Source organism: Vespa velutina, chromosome 16, assembly GCF_912470025.1.
Source record: "Vespa velutina chromosome 16, iVesVel2.1, whole genome shotgun sequence".
NCBI lineage: Eukaryota > Metazoa > Arthropoda > Insecta > Hymenoptera > Vespidae > Vespa > Vespa velutina.
The window spans coordinates 592,501-612,500 of NC_062203.1; the positions used below are offsets into that span (position 1 = coordinate 592,501).

The window sequence follows — 20,000 nt, forward strand, 5'->3', positions numbered from 1 at the left end:
TATTAATATTTCATCATTCAATTTTATGAGACAATCGTTAGTTATTATCAGTGTCAAGTTTATGTAATCATAATAATAATGAAATATATATATATATATATATATATATATATATATTTATCGTTATCCTAGGTAAATCATTTTAAAAAAGAATGAAATAGTTTTAATTATACAATTGTACGCACAATGTATATATTATATAATCGTATATACAAACGATATTCTTACTCTCGTAACAAATGCAAGAGAGCCGAGGTGCTTTGGAGGAAAAAAAAAAAAAGAAAAAAAGAAGAAGAAAAAAAGAAAAAAAAAAGAAACAAAGAAACAAAGAAAAGGAATGAAATAAAAGAAAAGAACAAGAGGACAAGTAAAACGATTGACTCGGCTTGCGGCTTACAACGTGGTCGCGCAAACATATTTAGTAACGGCGGCTTTGGCCCTTCTACTCTTACCTCGAGTCCCCCTCGAACCCGCAAACACTACACCTGTTCTCACCTTTACCTAACCGTCTTTTGTGTCGAGCTACCGGAGGCACGCGTTTCGAAACAGCGACTCCCGTTGACGGAATGATTATAGCTCCTGCCGATACCTGTCATTGCGGACTATAATTACGTAGTATGATAATCGCGTGTACGCTTCACGTTCTCCTTGTTTCTGTATATTTACAGAAGGAGAGTTTGGTGTGATGGAATCAAAGTTCACATTGGTTCGACGATTCAAAAATAAATTTATATGTATATATATATATATATATATATATATATATATGTATGTATATATATATTTCTTTTTTAACAAATCAATTCTATACTTAGACGGTATTGCCTAGAATATATAAATATTCCAAGTTAAAGGGTAATCGTAATGAGTTGAGTTAGTTACTTTCTAGACACACTGTATTATAAGAATCCATTCTCCATGGGCAGTATACCAACGTGCTGACGGTAGCTACCCCAGAAAGTCGTTTGCCTAAACAGCCAGTTATCTCGACGACTGATCAGCATTGTCTCCTTAGCACCCCAATGAACTCTCCGTACCAAGAACAAAAACAGAAGGACAAGTGGTAAGAGGAGAAAGAGGAGTAAACCAATGAGGTAGAGAGAGGGTCCAGGTCGGGTTCGAGTAAGAAGTAGTAGTAGAAGAAGAAGAAGAAGAAGAAAAAAGAAAGAAAAGAGGAGAAGAAGCACGAAGAGGAGGTGGTAGGCACCCCAGAGGAAAACAATTTAGTTCAATCAACATTTCTAGGCGAATCTCGGGCGTCGTCTAATTAAACCGCTGTTCTCTCTCTCTCTCTCTCTCTCTCTCTCTCTCTCTCTCACTCTTTCTCTCTGTTAGGCATAAAGTCAGAGGTTATCGTCGTCGTCGTCGTCGTCGTCGTCGTCGTCGTTCTACCTCGTTTTCGTTCGTCGTTGTATCTTGATCCCAAGGCTAACTTAATCCGACTGTGTCTAGGTATCTGTGTATGTATGAGCGCCTGTATATATATATATATGTATATATATATATATATGTATATGTATAAGTGTATTTTCACTGTCTTTCTCCATTTTGAACATTTTCGAGAGTAACGCAAGGCGTACGAGAGGACGTAGATACGTTTATATAGGCTCTCTGTATAGGTATTATATAGAACGGATAGGAGAACTCAGGGGAACCTCATTTCCTGTCTGCGGGGGGTCCCGCAGGGGATACATAATTAGCTGCTTCGACTATAACAGAAACGAAGGAAGGGCAACCGTGTTTCTTCTCTCTTCTATCGGAGTCGTCTGCTTTCTCTTACATCGATTTCGACGAATTATCGATAAATTTTAGGATGGTGTGTGTATGAAAGAGAAAGAAAGAGGGAGAGGGTGGTAAGACATTGAATTAAGATTACAGAATCTTGAAAGTTTCGATTAATTAATTTTATGAAAGGAATAAAATTTATTCAAATTTGGAAAATACGGGTTTATGAGAAAAAAATTATATCTCTTAAATTTGTCCGTCTATCTATACGTGTTGATGTACATAAATATATATATATATATATGTATAAGTTTGTGTGTATATATATATGAAATTAATCTCAATCGTCGGTAGAAGTCTCGCATCATTTATCACTACTGGTTACGAGTGCTTCGCTAGAGGCACCCGAGATCCTTCGGATTGATATGAAGTTAGTAACAGTAGTCTGTGTATGATTGTGTCGTGACTGCTGCTGAGATCTATTAGTCAAAAGGGATAGAGAGGAGAGAAGGGAAAAGATGAGGGGGAAACAGACAACAACAGATCTTATAGTATTTGCATCCTTCTCATCGTCATCGTCTTCATTATTATTATTATTATTATTATTATTATTATTATTATGATTATTGTTTTGATAGATATCTTTCGAGAAGTAGAAACAAAAAAAAAGAATTGCATAATGAAATTTTCGATAATATCACATTATTTATTTTGTTCGATAATACATTCTCAATATTTTTCGATTATTATTTATGCATAAAAAAAATATTAAACGAAACGATGTAATTGTAGAAAAATAAGATTTACTAAGTTGTTCGTAAGTAGTTAAACGATTCAATACGCGAAAGGAGATATGAAAAAATGATGAATTAATGATAGGAAGAGCTTACGTCTTATTTCGGGTCTATCTTATTGACGTCCATGGAATTCGTGGAATTCTCTGATTGAATCCCTTTCCACAAGACACGGTTTGATAAATGTTGTAGGCTATGGGATATGTCGGATAATATTTGTAAGTTTCACGTGGAAGGAGAAAGATTCTCTCTCTCTCTCTATCTATCTATCTATCTATCTCTATCTCTTTCCTTCTCTTTCCATGATGTAATTCGATTCGCCCTACGACTTCCTCCCTTTTGGTCCAGAACCTTTTGGTCCCAACACGCTCTCCTCCCTTTATCTCTATCTTTTTCTTTGTCTATCCCGAGATGGAAGATAATTTATGGTTTCTACTGGCAGTCTTTCTCGATTTCTTCTACCACCACCGACAAAATCACTCCTTCCTTCTCCTCGTTTTCGCTTTTGTCTCGGATCTTTTCGAAAAGTAATCGGATCGCCGACAGAAGCTTTTTCTCTCTTTCTCTTTTTCTCTATCTCATTTTTTATCTCTCTCTCTCTCTCTCTCTCTCTCTCTTTCTTTCTTTCTCTCTTCTCGCATAATTATTGACACGACGTTGTCAGCTGTCATTAAAGTATTCCTTACTAAAGTTTCAACCTCGATGACGTCTATTTCTTAAGTTTCAAAGTGATATCCAAACCCCGTCCTCCCTCTGTCCCCCTCCCCGTTATTTTCTCCTCCCACCTCCATCACCTTTCAATTAATCAAAAATATTTTTTACAAGAATTTTGAACTAATTCCAAAGCGAGATATCATTTAAGGGACATACTTTTTATTAATCTGTATTCTTTAAAAATTATTTAAGCTAGTCTGACATTGATTCTCTATATCTTCTAAGTAGAAGTAGAAATAGAAAGAGAGAGATGAGATATATATATATATATATATATATATATATACACGTGGAACAACCCCTTTTGCTTCGAATGTCACGGTCCTAAGGGTAAAATTTTCAGTGGCGACTTTGGCTCGCATTACAGCTATCCTCTCACACCCTTTCTTCCCTGTCTCTCTCATAAGATTCCTCGTTTATTATTATTATTATTATTATTATTATTATTATTATTATTATTATTATATTTCAAGTCTGTCTCTCTCTCTCTTTCTCACTGTCTATCTTTCTCTGACGACGTAACGCGATAGCTCGTTGGATTTGACGAGATGACGTCGTCGTCGTCGTCATCCTTTGAAATCCATTGCTCGGTAATCGAAAGAGAAAAAGAAAATTTTGTCGGCGATGGAATATCGCTGAAAGTAAAAATATCTCTCTATCGAAGAGTAGGATGAGGACGAGGAGGAGAAGGAGGAGTTGGAGGAGGAGGAGGAGGTGGAGGAGGTGGTGGTGGCAGTGATGGTGGTAGTAGTAGATGGAGGATGGAGGATGGAGGTGGAATTTCGATGGCACGTAGATCGTTTATCGGAAAAGCTGCCGATTGGTCGACGATCGGAAGGGGTACCACTACCGTTGAACATACCTTCGCCATTTCGAAAGGGGGGTGCAGAGGGATGAGGCAATCCCCTTTGTCATGTTCCCCGATATTACAATTGCTGTCGTCATTAGCTCGTGCTCGCGTTATGCCGACGATGCGTTTGATTTCATGTAGAGGATCGTCGAAAGCCCAAGCTAGCTCTCTGATACACGTCGCAAGAAGATATCAAAGCGATTGAAAAATGTCAAAGCCTATTCGTTATCTCTCTCACTCTTTCTTCCTCTCTCTCTTTCTCTCTCTCTCTCTCTCTCTCTCTCTCTCTCTCTCTCTGTCTTTGTCTCTATCTCTTTCTGTCGATTTAAAACATTCCTACTCTTTGGAGAATCTGTACGAGATAATAATAATAATAATAATTAATCCATACATTTCAATGTTTCTAAGATCGTTTTAATTAATTTTACATATATATTAATTAAATAAATTATTGAGAAATTATATACATAATAATGGATTTTTTAATTAACATACATACATACATATCATGTAATATCAGACAGTATATTATACTATATAGTATTGCATTTCGTTTTATCTAATATGTATATAAATATATTATTGTCTCCTGGCCTATAAGTAAATACTTTCAATAAGAAGAAAAAAAGGAAAGAAAAAGAAAAAAGAAATTACTGAATTACTTGTTCAGCGTTATTCGTTCATACGAAAAATCTAATATATATATATATATATATCCATTTCTTTTATAGTAAATGAATTTAAAGATTAAATAAGTTCGAAATTAAAGATTACATAAGTTTAGTAATGTTATCTATCCCACTCTATTCCATCTCATTCATTACCATTATCATACTTCTTCTATTTAAGAACGTAAGTCGCGAGTAGTCCGATAAGTCTTCACCTCGTTTTACCACGATAGAAATGGGAAACTTAATGAACTCCTGCTGTTTCGAGAAGGTCCTTTCTAAACAGTTAGGATGAGAAAGAGAGAAAGAGAGCGAGAGAAAAAGAGAAGGAGAAAGAGAAAGAGAGAGATTCCCCGCAGAGTCCGTCATTACGGAATCAAAATTAAAGGCAAAGACGAAGAGGAGAAAGGGCAGTCGCTCTTTCGGCTTATTAGTTTCGTACGGTGTTAAGCGTGAGACTGGTTCCACGGTTAGGGTTCTCCTCTATAATAAATTTACAAATCCTTATTTAACAATTTTCGCTGGTTTTTTTTTTTCTAATACAATACAAATCTAACATATTGTCGTTTAAGATAAAAAAAAAAAAAAAAAAAACAAAAAAAACAAAGAAAAAAGAAAAACAGATATTAATTAAACGAAATTGTTTATTAAAGGATAAATAAATTCTCATAAACTATCTCGATAATTAACTTTAATTCTTTTATTATAATTTCTTTAGAATTATAATTCCTTTAGCAGGGACAATTATTTTGATTTATAATTGGTAATATATGAGTGTTTAATTAAAACTGAAAGAAATGAGAGGATATAAAAGGGAAAAAAGAAATGAAAAGAAACATATAAATAAATGAAAAGGTAGGATAGAGAGAAGAGGAGGAAGAAAAAGAAAAAATGTGAATGAAGTTAGATGAAGTAGAAGAAAAATGAAAGAAATGTTAGAGACGATAAAGACGTGATAATAAACTCGTGGATTCGTTTGGAACCATAAAGAGAATCAATGTGCACGTTAGAGTAGTCGTTATCATTGGTGGTGCTATTAAGCATCTTATATATATATGTATATATAATCAGCACATATATATATATATATATATATATATATGCTGCCAATCACTCAAGAACCGCGTACCACAAGAGCGTAATGAAAGCCGTAACGCGTTAACGACGCTTGAACGGGTACGTACGCATATATCGCATAGATATGCACGGACGGACGTGTTACACGGTGAACGCCGTGACGCGAGTCTGTAATATTCGACTAATTACAAACTTAATAACCCTGCTTCGTTGCCGGTTATCGCGAGGCCGCAACATCTAAGCGATTTGAGTCTCCTCCTATCTGTCTCTCTCTCTCTCTCTCTCATTCTCGTTCACTTCACCTTTATTCTACAACGAATAGCATAGATTTCGTGAGAGATGAGAGAGAGAGAGAGAAAGAGAGAGAGAGAGAGAGAGAGAGAAAGAGAAAAAAAGAAAGAAGATAAAACGGAGGCCATCCGAGATATTCATCGGGCACCTTAATCGACTCGTATTACCAATTAAAATTTAATTATCCTCGAAATTAAGTCGTTACGATAGCTGACGCTTCAGAGAGAGAGACAGAGAGAGAGAGAGAAATGAAGATATATATATATACGTATATATGAATATATATATGTATAGAATATATATATATATATATATATATATATATATATATATATATATATATATATATATATATTCGTCCAATCTTTTTTTATTTCCTTTTTATTAGTTAAGAAGTTGTCTTCCCTATCAACTCTTCTATTTCCAGTTATCATCATTTGCGATGAGAAAACCGATACTTTATTCGAATTACATATATATATATATATATATGTTTATGTATATGTGTGTTCCATGACGTCGACTAAATGATAGATTAGAAATTTCTAAATACGATCGAAAGTATCTTCCCTCTTGTTAACGTTTCAATTTCACGGAATTATATGTTTCATCTAAACAGTCCATTTGCCTTAGTTTTTGCGTCCTACGCAAAATGGGTCCATATAAAAAAAGTGAAAGAGGGAAAGAAAGAAATAAAGAGACAGAGAGAGGGAGAGAGAGGGAAAGAGAGAAAGAAAGAGAAAATAATAATATGTGTACGTGTGTTTGTGTGTGTCAGAGAAAGAGAGATAGAGATAGAATGAAAGCCATCGAAGAAAGGCGGTAAGTATGGGAAAAGAAGGTTTTCACTCTCCCCTTCGGTGAGAGACCGTAACTTATCGCTCGTAGACACGGTATTTCTCTCTGGCTCTTTGAAAGCATTTTCTCATTAAAAAATTAAGGGGTGGAGAGACGCGAAGGAGAGAAAGATAGAAAGAGAGAAAGACAGACTGAGAGAGAGAGAGAGAGAGAGAGAAAGAGAGAAATTGAGAGAGAGAGAGAGAGAGAGAGTTAGAGAAGGTGGGCGGAGAGGGGAAGGAAAGGGCGGAGGGTCGGTAAGTGCTCTGTGGCTCCCAGATGCGCCCGATATTATGTTTAATGATATTAACTTCTTACTTAATGGTCCGCGGTTCGATTCGAGGTGCGAAAGAGGCCTCCGATCCACATTGTGGATCCTACAGAAAAAAAAAAAAGAAAGAAGAAAAAGAAAAAGTATACCCTAGAGAATAATTTTCGCGAGAAATTGAGACGTAAGAACAAAAGAAAGAGAGAGAGAGAGACGTGAAGATGAAGGGATGAAAGAAGGACGAAGCACATCCTTCAGAAAAAAGTATCCTAATCGCTAAAAAGAGAGAGAAAGAGAGACTCAGAGAACTATACTTCCCTACAGCTGGCAACGCTTCTTGGAAAATAAATCCGCGAGCACGCGGATGACCTCGGCCGTAAACCACACGATAAAAGCTATAGGGCTACCCTTCTTCTTCGCCATTAAGAGTGGAAGACTCGCTTTCCCTAAACCCTTTTATCAAGGGACATCGACTAGTCGATCGATTCTTTTTTCTTTTTTTTTAGTCCCTTTTATTATACCAAAAAGAAATCTGATAACTTTGATCTTCATTTAATTCCTCCGAAAAAAGAAAAAAAGAAATTTCGTTCGGACGCATTTTGCACGCATTATGATTTAATGGAAAAATTTGTGATTATTTTGTTTATCTATTCATTTATTTATTTAATTTTTTGTTTTTTTCCTCCAAGTCTTGACAGATCGCATCCGCGATCTTAGGTTATTACGAGAGAAGAATTTGAAGAGATTTTTGTGATAAAGTAATAATGCCTTAAGGTAACAGATAGGCAAACAATATTAAAGTGAAATTAAAAGTTTTCGTTAAGTATAGTCATTGCGATATTTTAATGAGCGCCATCGTTCTCGTAAACTCGAACCTTTCTGAATGATGAAACCAAAGAGAAATAAAAGAAAGAAAAAGAGAATCCATCGACTGAATTCTCTTTCCCACTATCTTTCTCTTTCTCTTTCTTGCTTCTTGTACTTAATAAAAAAAAAAAAAAAAAGTTGCCCGGCGGCCAATGAGAACGCGAAAAGAAAAATGCCTTTTCGTTCTTTTCTTTTCTTCGAGTTCGTTAAAAATTTTCCATCTTACATTATTTTCATTTCTTTTTCTTCTTCATTTTCTTCCTTCTTAAACTTTTCTTTCTTCTTCTTCTTCTTCTTCTTCTTTTTTAAACTTTATTTTACTATGAAAATTCACGGATTTACCAGTCTACCGAGTTATTCGTCAATTGCGTACGAATTTTTCAATAATTACAAAATAAATCTAAACAATGTGTATTAAACGAGATAATAATTACTACTGGATGGATTAAACAGTGTAGAGGCAAAAAAAAAATGAAAAAATAAAGAAAAAAATAATAATTCACATTCGATTACAATTCGTAAAATTAAATGATTTCGAAGATTTCGTCGAGCTTCGAATCTATTTAAAACGAATTAATTCGTCGACGTAAAAGTTACAAATCTTTAATAAAAAGTCGATCTTTCAATTACTTTTTCTTTGTTTCTTCTGTTTTTCTTTTCTTTTCTTTTCTTTTCTTTTCTTTATCTTTTCTTTTTTTTTTCTTCAAACTTTAAGATTATCGTCGACCATAATTTTTTTCTTCTATCTTTTGTTACAGGCTTCGTGAAGAAAGAGGAGATGCTGAAAGGGCTCTTGCATTGGATCACAAACCTAGGGATCTTAGTTCGCACAATGGTAAGCTTCTTCCTTTAAGATCTATTTGAATATATATATATATATATATATATATATATATATATATATATATATACACATAAATCGTACTACTTCTCTAAGAATAAAAAATGAAAAAAAAGGAAAATACATATAAAAATAAAAATATAAAATAAAAGGTAGAAAAAAAAGAAGAAGAAGAAGTTTCGAGTTCGCGGCCAACGCGGGAGCATGAGCCTCGAAGATAAAGGGTTCGATCGGTCGGATTAAAATATTACGGGGAATTAGAAAGAAAGGTACAGGACCCCGTGCCGCTCTCTGAAACTCGATATCGGGCTTAATCTTCGAGTCCCTAAACGCCCGTCGGACCCACACATACACGTATATAGAAAAGAGAAAGAGAGAGAAAGAGAGAGATAAGGATGAAACGAAGAATAGAAAGAGTAACAGATAGATAGATAGATAGATAGATAGATAGAGAGAGAGAGAGAGAGAGAGAGAGAGAGAGAGAGAAAGAAATAAAAGAAAAGGGATAGAGCATCTCAGCTAGTAGGAAAGAAAGATATATATATATATATATACTATATATACATGTTCTCGTCAAGATGTCTAAGATTTTTCTGCGTGGCTAGACTTTATAAATCCTGATTCGTTCGTTCGATCATTCGTTCCTTAGTCCTTTCATTCGATCTATCGATCGATCGGTCGATCGGTCAATCGGTCGGTCGATCTATCGTACCTTCAACGATTAAGCATCTCGCGTTTCTTCTTTAATCTCGATTGCATTGGCCGACTCCGCCACTTTAAGCTTCTCTTCTTCATCGGGAAAACTTATAAAAAAAAAAAAAAAATTCTTTCGACATTATCTATTCGTTCGAACAATTGACTGAAATGATAAAAAAAAAAAAAAAAGAAATAAAAGATAAAATATGATTAAAAAAGAATAAAATGATAAAAGCTTATGACGAAATCGTTAATGAAATCTCGAAGGAATCTTTCTAAACGTGCGATCGATAAGGGATATGTTGGATACGATTTTGGTTTAATCCTTTTCGTTTCTCTTTCTATCATTGAATATCTATATAGGGTGAGATAAGAATTTCAAAGTATTCAAAGTTTAATTTATTCCGAGTAAATATATTAATCGTTTATCGAACTGATGATATTATTTAATCTATAAATTAAAAAATCGAGGATTTGCTTCGGTGTATTTAAATACGTTTTATCGAAAAGATTTTTTGTGATTATCTTATGGGTAATATCATTGTTGAACAATCGAAATGACCCACCCTGTATATACGTTGGTGTGCGTGGAATATATGTATGTACGTAGGAAACGTGTTTGAAGCCATGCGTCACCCTGGACTCTCTCTCTCTCTCTCTCTCTCCCTCCCTCTCTCTCTCTTTCTCTTTCTCTCTGGTTCAGCGTCGACCACCGTTTGCCCAAACAGTATCTATCCACGTCAGGATTAAAATGCTAGGATATCAAATACTCGAGTTCACCGACGAACAAGGGAGAGAAAGCGAATGCGGAAGAGAAAAGGGATAGATAGATAGATAGATAGATATAGATAGATATATAGATATAGATAGAGAAAGAGAGAGAGAGAGAGAGAGAAAGAAGAAAGAAAGATGTGGAAAGTGGATAAAAGTACGGGAGTGAGTTCTCTTGTCTAAACGAGGATGTACGGAGGCAAATAAAATCCATCAAGTTGTCAGTCTAGTTTTAGTCGATGAGAAAGATAGAAAGAGAACGAGAGATAGATAGATAGATAGATAGACGGAGAGAAAGAGAGAGAGAGAGAGAGAGAGAGAGAGAGAGAGAGAAATCAGCTTTTATTCCTTTTATCGATTCGCAGAAAATCTTGTTTTCAATGTGATAACGATTATCTTTTATATCCTTATATTATATTATGTATTAGATTTTTCTTTCATATGGATACATACATATGTATTTATATGGAAATTAAACAATAATAATCTGTCCTATCGTGACCTTCCTTTATTCATTCGTTTATCAATAAGATGTATTATTATTGTTAACAACTAAATGATCTTTCGTATTTGTTTATCCTTCGTCGTGTAGGTTCCTCGAACGGGCACAGTCCTGTGTTGAACCTCTCGAAGACAGCAGGAAGCGGCAGCGTTGGTGAACATTCGGGAAGCGAAGCTGGAGCGTCGCATCGTTCGCAAGACGATGAGGAAGAGGATGATAATCTATCAGAAGACCTCGAGGACGAGAACGAGAAGGACGAAGGTTAGAATCTCCAAATATGTACTTATATACATGTATATTTGTCCTCTCGCCCGCGCGCGTGTGTGTACAATTATTTATTTAATTTTTAATAATTACGATCATTAGTGTTTGCGAGTAAAATTTAAATCGTAATACGTAGTACTCGTATACGTATTCATTTCATTTCTAATAACTACGATAATAAAAGTTTACGAATGAAATTTAAATTCGTGATAAATCAATGCAATGTGTGTGAATTGTAAACGATCGTGAGTAAATAAATCGACGAATATATTATTTGTAAATGAGAAGAAAGATAAATAAATAGAAAAAGGATGAATCGTACGTATGTATCTTTCGTCTTGGATTAACGAGAGAGAGAGAGAGAGAGAGAGAGAGAGAGAAAGAGGGAGAGAGAAAAGATGAACGATTTAGAAAATTAGACGTAAGGAACAGTGAGGAAAGTAATTATATCGATTTGACTGGACAAGACACCTTTAAAGATGGGTTCTTCGTTACAACTTTATGTGTTAGACCATTTTATACATACGTTCATACATATATACGTATTTATTTCATTTCTAATAATCTCGATCATTAGCGTCTGCGAATAAAATTTAAATGAATGATAAATCAATGTAACGTACGAACGTAAGGGATCGTAAGGTAAGAAAATAAGTTGACGATAAATTATTACAGGTTAAAATAAAAAAAAAAATCAAACGATAAATAAATAATGAAAGGACGAACCGTATGTATATCTCGTTTCGATTAATGAGAACAAGAGAGAGAGAGAGAGAGAGAGAAAAGATGAACGATTTAGAAAATTTGGTGTAAGCAACAATAAGGAAAATAATTATATCGATTTGACTGGACAAGACACGTTTAAAGATGAGTTCTTCGTTACGACTTATGGGTCAGGCCCTCTCATCGATCATCAGAACGACGTTCGAATATTCGTCCGCTCTCGCTGGCCCTGAGAAACTTTCTACACGACGGTTGTTCTCATTCATGCCTTTTTTATTTAACGTTCATTGTATACTACGAGGTGCGTCGGCCGATAAATTAATCTAATAAAATTTTCAATGAGAATGAAGAAATAAAACTATGCATTGGTATAATGTCATAAATAATTTAAGAATAAATCGATATTAATGTATTATAATAATAATAATAATAATAATAATAATAATTATTATTATTATTGTTATTATTATTATTGTTATTATTATTATTACTATTATTATTGTTATTATTATTATTATTATTATTATTATTATTATTATTATTATTATCATTAGATCGAATTAGTTGTTCAGTTTTGGTTAATATTGTAGCACCACTGAGACACTTACGTCGTACGTTATCATTAGACCCTCAAATTTGATATTTGGTTACAAAGAATTAGAAAGATAGTCCGTGATAACATCTTTAATATTAAGGCATCATATTAGGACTCATTCGAACTCAACGAAGCGACATTGATCACATTGATTTCTAATCGATTCGTTCATTGTCCTTACGGCACACGTTAATTAGCCCCAGGCTAATTAGAGAACCACCCGATTGGACATCTTCGGCACACCTACGCAAGATGTGTGTATGAGAGAGAGAGAGAGAGAGAGAGAGAGAGAAAAGGGGAAAAAACAAATAAATAAGAATACAATGGAACAAAAGAAGAACGTAACGAAACGAAAGGAAACAAAAAAAAAGGAAACAGAGAACAAACAAATGGACGAAACAAGAAATAGAAAAAAATCGATTCTTTGAAATTAAACGGGGGGAGAGGGAGGGAGGGAGGGAGGGAAGAGAAAAAAAGGAAAAAATAAGAGAAAAAAGAAAAGAGAAATAAAGAAAAATGAAAAGAAAAAAAGGGAAAATGGAAAAATAAAACGTTATATGCGGTGAATTAATATTCCACTCATTCGTCCGCACGACTTCCAACGATCGATACATTATTCATATTTCAACGTTAATTGCTTATTATGAATATTTCGGGCTAATAAGTTGCAAGATAAACGCAGCAGGGGGGTGGAAGGGTGGGAAGGGAGTGAGGGTGGGTTGGTGGCGGCGCGGAAAGGGTCTAGAACAAACGAAACGATTATAAACTCGACTCCCTTTCTCTCTTTCTCTCTCTTTCTCTCTCTCTCTCTCTCTCTCTCTCTCTCTCTCACTTTCTATTTGTCTGAACAATTATTTAACTAGTTTTTCTATTTATTTATTTCTATTAGATTTAATCAATTGAAAATAAGAGTTATCATTCGAAGAATTAACTCTATCATTGATTTTGTTTCTTTTCTTTGTATCCTTTTTTTTTTTGGAGGGGAGTGGAATTTGCTCTTTTATTATTTTCATTTTATCATATTTCGTCTCGTTTCGTTTTATTGCCTTAAAATATTTTCAATAATAATTTTGATCTATTTGACGATTGAAAAATATCAATCGTTGATGTTTCTTTTCTTTCTTTATATAGAAGCCAAGAAAGAAGAAGTCGTACAACTCGATTTAACGAATTGAACAAGTTAAAAAGGAATTAGAATTGGCATCGAGCTCTCTAAATTTCATCGAAAGACATAACAGTTAGACGTATAAATTGTCTGTCTTTGGTAGGTGAAAGAAAGAGAGAGAGAGAGAGAGAGAGAGAGAAGGGGAGGGTAGGGAGGGATGTTGAGGGATGAGGGATGAGGGGTATTGAGGGGTGAGGGCTAAGGTAAAGGGGACTGAGGGGAAGTATCTCGGATCGAAGAAAATCCGTGTCTCGCAGCGTGTCGTATGCAACGGGTACATCCTACCTATGGCGCTCATGGTGATCGAAATAGAACCCCATCGAATGCCCGTGGGAGTGTACACGCCCGTGGAATGCCGTTCTGATTTAATGAGACGCGCCACTATCTCCTTCTCGCTCTCCTTCCCGGAATCCAATCTCTCTCTCTCTTTCTCTCTCCCTCTTTCTCTTTCTCTCTCTTTCTCTCTCTCTCTCGCGCGCGCGCACGATTCCTTTTCCTTTTCCTTTAGAACTTTGGAAAAAATTGTACGAAATGGGGAGATTATAGGATAATTGATTTTTGCGAAAGAAACGAATTAATAGTCATTATTTATTTTTATTGAGATAATATTTATTCTTTTTCTAATATATAATTGTTAATTTATTATCATTGAGAAAGTGTCTCATCATTAGAAAATATAATCGTTAATATGTAGAGATAATTCTGATTTTTTTATTATTTTTATATAGTCTATATATATATATATATATACATATATAGACTAATTAGCTATTAAATCAGCGATTAAAAGCAATAAAAAGAGGGTAAAGTGTATCGCGTAGGTATTATTCATAATTATAAATTATATATAATACCTGTGCCTTATTCGTGATCAGTGGTAGTTGATAAAAAGACAAAACAATATAAAATAAAAAAAAAAAAAAAATAAAGCAACGAAAAAAGAAAAGAAGAGAAGAAAAAGAAAGAGAAAATTCTTAAAGTATAATTATATATATATATATGTATGTATGTACGTATGTATGTATGTATATATATATTCGTAGAAAAGGGAAATAGTCAATAATTTTTTATTTCTTTAGTTCACTTTACTTATTTTTTTCCTCGTTCCTTTTTTAATTTTCTTATTCTTCTCTTATATCTTGTCTTGTGTAAAAAAAAAGAAAAAAAAAGAAATTAAATAAATAAAAAAACAATTCTCACCGAAGAAGAATGAGAATTCTTTTTCGTTTTAAGATTCGCACATGTCAGACACACATCTTACATCGTGGGCACTCACGACGATAGCAGAACGCGTTTTTGTAAGAAGTAAAGGAATACGAGTGTTATATGTATAGTTTCGGGATTCCAAAAGCTTTTTCTGAGCGCGCGGGTCCGCCGATAATTGTAATGGTCGCTCGTGGCAAGATAGCGTGGACGAAGAAGTGAACGTGGAAACAAAAATAGTTGGGCATCGAAAGAAGAAGAAGAAGAAGAAGAAGAAGAAGAAGAAGAAGAAGAAGAAGAAGAAGAAGAAGAGGAAGAAGAAGAAGAAGAAGAAGGTTGCGGCGCGTCTGTCTACTCGTGAGCGCGAACCTCGCTATCAAAAGGTGCCGGCTTAGCGGAGTGCGCTGCGCTGCTCTGTGTGCGCACGCGCTCGTCGAGCATTAAATCGAGCAATGGCAATAAGTAACCAAATGCCGTTGGTGTTGTAGGTGCAGGCTGATAATTAAAAGACGATACAATAAAGCACATATCATTGGCCATAAAGCAGCGTCTGGATACTAAGGCAATGGTGTGGGCCGTAGAGAGCGCATACAAGCATAGAAACAGATATATCTATATATATATATACATATATATATATATATATATATATGTGTATAGAGAGAGAGAGAGAGAGAAAGAGAAAGAGAAAAGAAACCACGATCACTTAAGGCTGGAACCCACGCAGACATCTTGTCTCACCACTCCAGCCCGTTTCGCAATAACCATAAGACATCCTGTATTCCAACGATCGCGTTGTGTGTCTTTTTCGATCGGTTAAAACAAACGTTCGTCTTCGTTTTACAGAAGAAGAAAGACGAAAATGTTAAAAATAGTAAAGGAACAAAAAAAAGAGTCAATAAAAACTATCCCTTCCTCTCTCTCTCTCTCTTTCTTTCTCTCACTCACTCTCTCTCTCTCTGTCTTTCTTAGTGATGAAAAGTCGATAGGGAAATATTAAAATGATAGGTAGATATAAAAATAAGATTTCTAGGGGGGGTTTGCCATTTCATTCGCAAAATTTAATTCGCTCGCGGTGACGTTAAATCAGAGGAGTGGCGAAGGGTAACAAGTAGTCTTACGAAGATTACGACTTTGAAACACGCACACGGCGTAACTCTTCTCCTACTTCGACCTCCCTCGAACGTTGTTCGAACGATCGTTCGACTAAATTTATTAATGACGCTTCGTTCTCGTACGCCTGTCGCGCATTCGCGCGGAACCGCATGCGATATGCGTTTCGTATGGGAAGGACAAAGATAAAGAAAAAATTTGTTTGTGTATGTGTGTGTGTGTGTGTGTGTGTGTGTGTGTGTGTATGTATATATGTGTGAGAAAAAAGAGAGAGAGAGATCTATGTCCTCCTTATATGTGTTTCATCTGGAATAGATAGACGTTCTCATTCGAAGGTAAAAAGAAAAGAAAAGAAAAAAAGAAAAGTAAAAGAAAAAAGAAAAAAATCTCCAAGGATATGTATTCCCGAGATGTGTCATATCAAGATTTATCATCGTATAAATTTTACCGAAATTCCCTGTTTGCCCAAGGCAAAAGCCTTTCGAAGAATCCTTTCGATGTAACGACCAGTATACGTACGGTGACAAACGCATATGAGCCAGATAAAATAATAATAATTATTATTAATGTTAGTTACAAAAGGGGAAAAGAGAGAGAGAGAGAGAGAGAGAAATAGCTTGAGAAATCTTTTGAAAATGTCTATCTGTCTCCCTCTGTATGTATATGTGTGTATATTATGTGCCTGTGTTATTTTATATAACTACGTAAAATATATGTCAAAATATATTGCAATGATTTATTAATATCGAACAATTGATCAAACTATATACTGACAAGTTTCTTTTATCTTTTTGATATAATATGATAATTATGTGAAAGAGAAAAAAAACGAAAAAGAAAAAAAAAATATATATATATATATGTATGTCTGTACATGTACGTATATATGGGAGAAATGATTTGTTTATGGTGAACAGCTGATCACCGACTCAGAACATATACTGATAACATCTTAATATTTTTCGTCTCTTTTAATTTTTTTCTTTCCTTTTTTCCTTTCCGTTTTAGATTTATCGGACGTACCAGAGAACCTACCACTTCCAGCACCAGGCTCGGAGAGTCCTCAGGCATTGAACTACTCTCAGATAGCCTCAGCAGCAGTCGCAGTGTCACAGGGTGCTCAGGACCCTTCGGTTTCGAGTACGGAGACTTTGTTAAGGAATATCCAGGGTTTGCTCAAGGTCGCAGCTGACAACGCGAGGCAACAGGAGAGGCAAATCAACTATGAGAAAGGTCAGTGGCAGGGCTTTCTTAAGACACTTGAGGGTGCTCTCCACAATTTTATTATCTTTCAGCTCTCCCAGAACCACATTAGGAGGCATTAGTAAAACCTCTTTCTCTCTCTCTCTCTCTCTCTCCCTCTCTCAATCCTTCTTTCTCTCTCTTCCTTTCTTTCATCTTGTCTCTCTGTCTCTCTCATCGATCTTTTTTCTTCTCATGTGTACTCATTTTTACCTTTATTTTTTTCTCTCTTACTTTCTTTCCTTTCATTCTTTCTTTCTTTCTTTCTTTCTTTCTTTCTTTCTTTAGATCCATCTATACTCCTTTGTCCGCGTTTCTTTTTTTATTCATATTTTTTGCTTTTATTTCTTCTAAACCATCAACCATTTAAAACAAATTAACATTTTGTTTCTCACGTACCAAAAGTGCCAAAGCGATTGTAAAGAAAATTTTCAGCGATATATATATATATATATATATATATATATATATATTATTATACGTAGGAAGAGAATTCTATAATTGATTTATTTTTTCTTTCTATTTTTTTTCTTTTCTTGTTATATTAGTAGGATCGATCATTAGATCATTAGACAAAGATTCTTTTTTCTTTCTCTCGAGGAATATTCTTTCAGATCTATCAAATCCGAGAGAATAGATGTGTCTTCGGATAGTTCGTATAAAGAAAACAGAGAAAAGTCGAAAAAAAAAAAAAAAAAAAAAAAAAAGAAAAAGAGAATAATAATAAAAAAAAAAAAAATTGGAAAAAAAGAGAAACGTACAGTAGGTAGTTAATAATAATCGTATAAAAATCTACGATCCTCGAATGATCACTATGGCACTCATAAAGATTTCATTGACTAAACGATTCCCTTCCATTGAAATTTCCATTGAATAAACATAAACAATTTATTATAATGAAATTGGGAGAGCTGGAAAGGTAAAAATCACGATGAGACGATCTGCCAGTTCTTGATATATATACATATATATATATCGTATTTTAATCATATATTTATGCAAATTAGAATATTACGAATAGGATAGATAATTTACTACACTCTGTTACCCTTATAAGAAAGATTTGTACGAGTAAATGTGCAAAGTGCACGATAATAATATTAATAATAGTAATAATTAATGGTAATCCCGATCGATAGTAATAATTAATGATAATCGATCGTGCTTGAAAAAAATCTCGATCGATCGTGCTTGAAAAAAAAAAATGTCGATCCTGTAATTCGTAGGATCGCTCGTCGGACGATCATCGAAAATAAGAAATTTTTATAAGAGATAATCTTTTTTTTTCTCTTAAGACGTCGGACGAGGGATCTTTCGTAAAATAATATATCGTATATAAATAAATAAATAAATAAATAAAAAAAAATATATATATATATAAAATATGTATGAGATTGATCATTGCGTTTCATTGACTATATAAACATACATAGAGATACATATATACATGTACGTACATTATTATAGATACGTACTATAATAATAATATAGTATTATAGATACGTAAAGCTTATTATATGAGGGAAAATTATGGTAAATAAATTTGAACAAATCTGATTTCGTGTTATTTAATATAATCGCGGTGAATATATCAAGTGTTGGGTAATATTTAATTCACTTAACGATTATTAATCGCAATTAATAATTAAATAAGTTAATTATCGTAGGTATCATAGCGTTGTTTTTTTAACTATGCTCGAGCAACAGCAGATGAAAAAAAAAATTTTTCATTCCGATATGAAAGAAATATATAATGATATTGCCCATTTATAGATTATTATTAGAAACAAAGCGTTTTAAACATCTGCCGTTGATCGATTGTATGAAAAAGTGTTCTAAGAAAAATCATTCTGTCGTTTTTCGTTCTTCCATATTATATATCAACGTCTATAAAAATGATATGCGAGAGACCTTGAGAATGAGAGTAATGGTGTAAGTCGAGAAAAACATAAAGAAAACACAGAGGATTATTATTTTTTGTTTATCAAAAGTATTATTACTTTCTTCTGTTTTATTTTTATTTCTTATTTTTCTTTTTTTAATTTCATCGTCATTATACGTCAACATACGTGTCTTTATTTTGAAAAATCTCAGACTTTACAAATACACGGAAACTCAGCATTCTCATGGATTAAATTATCTTCTTGTCATATAATTACATTATATATTTCGTTTATAATAATTTTATCTATTTCTTTCTATCTATTTTTTACTCGCTCTCTCTCCCTCTCTCTCTCTCTCTCTCTCTCTCTCTGTTTCTCTTTCTCCTTTTCTCTTTCTCTCTTTAATATATTTAGTATTTAACGATTATCATGCAATGACCGTCAAGAAACAAGAAAAAAAAAAAGAGAAAAACTAGCAATTATTTACTACTTTACATTGTTTGAATTATCCAACATGTATATAAACATACACATACACGCAAATATCTGAAATAAATAAATCATCCAAATCTAATCTGATTATTCTCGTCTCGTTTCCGTCTATTTCAATATAATAATACGATATACATACAATAGATATAAAATTAGGTTGGATCGTCGCTTGAAATTGGAATGAATCGACTTGCACCACTCGAGTTCCTGAATGGACAGTAAGAAAAGATTGTAATATATATATATATATATATATATATATATATATATACATATATACATATACATTTCTTAAACCCATTTTATTATTCATTCTCTTTACAATTCAATACTTGGATTGCTCCTTGTAGAAAAAAATATATTCCTTAGACGATCGATAAATTCATTTTTTAATAACTATCTCGATGTGTTTTCTTTTC

At 33.8% G+C, this 20,000-nt stretch overlaps 1 protein-coding gene across 11 annotated transcripts in view; it reads left to right on the top strand.

The window, feature by feature from the left end:
- Window positions 1–20,000, top strand: part of LOC124954855 (dachshund homolog 2) — a 226,075-nt gene that overhangs the window by 138,699 nt on the left and 67,376 nt on the right. For all 11 annotated transcript variants that reach the window (XM_047508415.1, XM_047508425.1, XM_047508426.1 and 8 more), the window contains 3 exons: window positions 8,850–8,926; window positions 10,992–11,162; window positions 16,973–17,197. In XM_047508415.1, coding sequence (XP_047364371.1) covers window positions 8,850–8,926; window positions 10,992–11,162; window positions 16,973–17,197 — 473 coding nt within the window. The remainder of the gene's footprint in view (window positions 1–8,849; window positions 8,927–10,991; window positions 11,163–16,972; window positions 17,198–20,000) is intronic.